Below are 5433 nucleotides of genomic sequence, written 5' to 3'. Positions count from 1 at the left end.
TACATTGGTAAAAGTGTACTTTTCCAATTCCAGAAAATGACATTATGTGGGCATCGTTACATCAGCTAAGCTCACTGGAGCCTCAGGAAAACCCCCAGTTCTCTTCGAAGAATCAAGCCCTCTTCAGCCCTGTACAGACTTTAGCTGGAACCTGGAGGTTGAAAATGAGGGATGCTGATCACAGTCAGTCAGTCTTGGCCTTCGTTGCTCGCTCTACTTGTGTATTCAGCGTCATCCATGCTGGAGGAGAGCAGTAGACAAATTCTTAAAATGCAAAATTACAGTGACAGAGACTGTGACATGAATTCAGTAACCATGGTAAATAGAGGATACAAACAATAGAAATAGAATGTATGGAAATATAATCTATCTATCTATCTATCTATCAATCAATCCACCCATCAACCTACATACCGGTATATAGTTTGTCATTAAAAAACATAAAAACACATAGTGTAGTGTTTCAAAAAGTGTTAAAATGACAAAGTATAGTGTGTGACAAAATCATATCATCATGTAAAAAAGTCATAGTAGATTAAAAAACAATTGTATAGCTAAAAAACATGAAAAAAGTCCTAGTATAGTATTTTAAAATGTCATACAAGTCTAAATATAGTGTGTCATAAAATAAAATAGTCAAATTATATCAAGGTAAAAAAGTTAGAGTAAAGTATTTCTTAAAATATCATAAAAGGTGATGTTATTGTGTGTCAAAGAAGTCATAGTATTGTGTTAAAAGAAATCATACCTCAGCATGTCATAATGAATGAAATGAAAAACTCACTTTGATCTGCAACCGACTATTCTGGATCACGTAGCAAAGTCTTTAATTAGCAGCATTAAAATATCATGGATTTCTGTAATAAGGCTTATTCTCTGCTGTCCATGCTCCTCTCTTGCTTCCCATCGCAATTGTTTAATCATTCTTTCCAACTGTTTCTAACATTTTCACAATTTATCCTCACTTTCAGTTTATTTTCTCTCAGGCACCTCTGCCACCTGCTTCCACAATATGAATCAAACGTCTGCTGGGTCTTGATCAGGTTGCCCAAATCAGAGCTGTCTTCCAGGTTCTGCACCCAAGTCATGGATCATGTGACTCTGGAGTGCTCAACAAAACCTGTGTTTAATAGTTTAAATGCAGGGTGAATGTCAGAGATTATTGTATTAATCTTCTCCTACACAAACTATCACTTACTGCAAAAAGCTCCTGCTAAATCCCCCCCAAAAATACATAAATGATGAATGAGAGAAACTGAGAGATGAAGGGAGGAAGAGGGGGTGAAGGGGAGGGAAAATGTGGAAGGATATAGAGAGGGATTGTCTCCTCCAAAGCCTATTACCATCAAGCATTTTAAGCTTAAGAAACGCATTGGAAGGTCAGTCAAGGAGGCATGAACCAGGAAATGATTGTCACAATTTTAAGGACAGCATGATTGCGGATGTGTGAGCTCCCTTACTTGGCTGTGTAGGACAGCTCTACAGCTTTTAACACAAATTAAACAAGGACAATTGTTTCCCCTCTCAGCCGATCATATGACAGTCCAGCAACTCGGGTTCCTGTTTAAATATTCACCTGATGTCTGTTGGCATCGTCAGCCATTGTAATTCAAAACCAGGGAGAGAAGCTGAATGCAAACTTAGCGCAGCAGTGGGGGGGTCATTTTGGTTTTAATCCCACAGGAGTTCAGGTTTGTATCTCACTCGCTTTAATTAAATAACTGTCAGGATAGGACACTTCAGTTTCATTGACTTCGTTATTAATAATTCAACCTAAAGGTCTAAGGGTGAGGTCCTGCCACTTTAGAAAAGCACAGGAAAACACACCAAAATATGCTTGCAAAGTTCAGTCAATTCAATTTACTTCATTAAAACATCAATGTGTGATAATTGAAGGGAGAACATCCATTTGCAATTGCCTGTCAGAACTGTTTCATGTCAAACAAATGTCAGTGATTTAATTCCAAAGTGAATCAACTCCCCTTCGTTGATGTTGACTAATAGTGACTTCACCCATACTGTCTGTGGCCCCCGGGTCGCCTTGTATCTGTAGGTGCTGCTCTATGGCGGCATACTTTATGGTGTTTATGATATGTGCCGTGTGTACCCCACATCCTTATTGCTGTGATCAACATTTAGAGGAGATGTTAAAGGTGAAGTTCGGGTCTGAGAGAAATGCCTACTCGTTTAATTACCATGACTTGATGTGGTAATATCACACCCTAACCTGTTTGATGTTATTCAAATTAATTTGGGCTGTCAATCAAACTCGGATGCAGACCAGATTGGTCTTGGAATGCTGGTTTGTTTGTGGTGTGAAAGTAACAAAGACCGACCCCCATGATATTGTGATGGTAGAATTGTTAAGATCAATTCAAAAGTGAATTATTATTAAATCCTTCCATCATTCAGGGGAACTGTCGAGGACGAGATCTATACAATTATGCAAGATAATTTGGTTACCATGGGAATGCATATGTCAGCAAGTGGGAGCTGAGATATTCTCTGAGCAACCATGAAAAGAAGTGCAAACAGTTGTGTGTCACTTTCATCCCTCACCTCAATAGAACAAAGTGAGTACAGTATTGCCCCCTAATAGTATGAGCACAAGATACCTACACATGTCCATCATTATTTATGACATACAATTTTAGCATTGATAAAAAAAACATTTGAAATAGTTTGGACCTCAAAAGAAGAATTAAGAAAGATCAGACAATGGTTATTTTTTTGTAAGCACTCAACAACAACATATCCTACGAGACTTCATCCTTGGCGTATATTGTCACACTCTCCAAAAAGTGTTTGCAGCCAGGGAAAAGTGGGAGGTTTGGAAAATAGATTCTCTACCCTAAATGAACAGCCAGACAGTGTGTATGAGTGTGCATACACACTGATGTATCAAATCATAAAAAGATGAATAAAAAAGTGAAACTTAAATAGTTTTAACTGAAAACTACCATCTGTCTGTTCTGGTTTCTTTCTCTTGTTTTCTAAAAAGTAACAATTGATGTCACAAACATTGATGCCAGTTCGACCTCCCATTATTATTACCGTTCCTTGTCGTAAGAATCAATCTCAGTAGCGACTGATGCTGGAGACTTTATTGCCGCAGTTAGAACCTCCCCCGTGCTCAATATACAAATATCAAGTAAACAACGTGTCCTCACAAGTTTATTGTGTCCATAAAACACACGTTTCACATTTCCAGTTTTCATTTTATCCCTTTTTATTTTACACAACATAACAACACATGTACATGTTGTCTTTTTCTGTACAGTAGCTTTCCGGGAGCTTGTGACCAACACAGGCTGCAGTATACCAATGTCAGTGAAAAGCTCACAGGGTTTTTATGTGTTTTTTTTTAGTTTTTTTTTTTAATTCTTCCGTTTAAAAAATATCAATTTCATAAGAGGTCCGTTAAAGTCTTCATCTGTTTCTTACTTTCTGTCTCCGTTTGTGTGGAGCGACGTCTGTACTCCTCAGCAGGTAAGAAAGGCTATGTGTGAACTCTCTTCCTTTATGTTTGTCCCCCCTTCCGTCCTAGTCCCTCGGTCAGGGAGCGTGGTGGAGTCCTAAAACCGGATATGTCTGTCAGAGGGTCTGTTGGTGCAAAAGAAGGCACCGACTGCTATTCTCTTGCTGCGGTATGGACACACACTTCCTGTGGGCGTGTGAGCGTGAGAATGGTGTGCTTTGCAGTTCTTGTATTGTTTTTTAATTCCTCTTTTTTTTCCTGTAATATTTCCCTTTTTCGTGGTATTTTCAGATAAGGTGAGTGTGAATCGGGAAATGACGTGGCGAGCCCATTGTCTTGTTTTGTGTTATAAAGTGGAACCAACGAGACAACTCGACGCTACGAGACAAGGCGAATTATCCACTCGCTGAATGACCGACTGAAAACCAGACAGGAAACTGTTTGGGGGAGAGAAAACAACAACTGTAAACTGAATACAAAGAATTGCATGAAGATAATAAAAAAAACAGGCTGAAAAAGAACAGAAATATATTCACGCTTTCACCCAGAAACACAAAATCACCCTTTCAAGCATCTATAAACACAGTATCCGACATGAACACACGCACACAAACTGTACACACCAAAAAACCCACATCCAAAATGTCAACAACACACACAAACCCACATTAGCCTTCACTCATACACCTCGAGAGAAGTTCAAAGTGACACACAAAACCTCACGCATACACTCATACAAAAGATAAACAAATATGAATGACTCAAAGTTTTTTTTTTTATGGGTTTCTGTCTCGTTCCAGTTCAAACTGTGCTTTCTAAGATCCAGTCCGAATCGCACCGCCCTTTTTCCGAGTCTCCATCCCCGTCTTTTGGGAGTAGAATCCCGCTCATTGATTGGCTCCTTTTGTTCCGCATTACGCGCCCTACTTTGGGTGCTCCTCCTGCTCCCTGATGAGACGAGTGAGTCTTTGAGCCGCCTTCGCTGAGCGAGTACCTCCTCCTCGCCCTGCTCCTCCCAGCCTCCTCCGCAGGGACAGTCCGGTACTTGGCGGAGGCGGAGGTGCGGGGAGCCCTGCGCAGGATCGGCGTCTCTCTAAATCGGGTGGAGGGCACGGGGCTCAGGGTGGCGAGAGGGCTGGAGAAAGGGGGAGGGCAGAAGGAAGATGGGGGTTGGTTAAGGGAGGTGGAGTTGTTGCGGTTGGTGTTGAGGTTCTCCAGCGGGGTGGAGGGGAGGAGAGCAGAGGAGGCAGTGGAGAAGGGGGAGGAAGGAGGGCGAGGGGAGGAGGAGGGGAGGTTTTCAGCAGTGGGCGAGAGGTTGGAGCTAGCCGAGCCTGGCTTACTCGGAGTGGGCTTCCGCTTTGACTTGGTCAGTGAACCGCCGTTGCCGGTGGGCGACGAGATGCCGGCTTGAGCTCTCTCCTCATCGGCTCCAGCTGTTGGACTTCTGGCTCCCCAAGGCTGGCTGAGAACTGACGTAGTCGTGGAGCAGTCAGGCAGGGATGAGTCGGACGACTGAGTTATCGTATCCTTACACACTTCTCCTCCTCCGCTCTTCTTATTTATGCCTCCAGAGAGGTCGTCTAATCCGATGGAGCCGTGTTTAGAGGAGCTGGGAGTGACGGTGCATCCCTGTGACTGCTGCCCGTTGGTCTGTGAGTGAACGTTGGTCATCGACAATGAAACGCCTTTACCACCCTCACCAGGGTTACACACCTGAGGGAAAAGACGGACGGAAACTTTGAGTTGTTATTTTTTTTTTTTAAATGTGTGCATATGAACTCTTTCACTTATGGCTGTGATATACTGTATCTTAAATAGTCAAAGATGTATTGTGAGGGCTTGTCTTCCTACTTAATGACAAGTTATCCACTCTTATTATCTCTCCTTCTGGTCAGAATGCATGAGGCAAGAGAGAGAGAGAGAGAGAGAGAGAGAGAGAGAGAGAGAGAGAGAGA

At 42.1% G+C, this 5433-nt stretch overlaps 1 protein-coding gene across 2 annotated transcripts in view; it reads right to left on the bottom strand.

The window, feature by feature from the left end:
• Window positions 1-3042: 3042 nt before the first annotated feature.
• LOC116394054 (leucine-rich repeat and fibronectin type-III domain-containing protein 5-like) overlaps window positions 3043-5433 on the bottom strand; it is a 98324-nt gene continuing 95933 nt past the window's right edge. For both annotated transcript variants that reach the window (XM_031866832.1, XM_031866834.1), the window contains exon 10: window positions 3043-5191. In XM_031866832.1, coding sequence (XP_031722692.1) covers window positions 4280-5191 — 912 coding nt within the window. In that variant the 3' untranslated portion in view covers window positions 3043-4279. The remainder of the gene's footprint in view (window positions 5192-5433) is intronic.

Source organism: Anarrhichthys ocellatus, unplaced genomic scaffold (assembly GCF_004355925.1).
Source record: "Anarrhichthys ocellatus isolate YVR2014 unplaced genomic scaffold, GSC_Weel_1.0 scaffold36, whole genome shotgun sequence".
NCBI lineage: Eukaryota > Metazoa > Chordata > Actinopteri > Perciformes > Anarhichadidae > Anarrhichthys > Anarrhichthys ocellatus.
The sequence above is the reverse complement of the archived record's forward strand: the minus strand, read 5'-3'. Positions and strand labels throughout refer to the sequence as shown.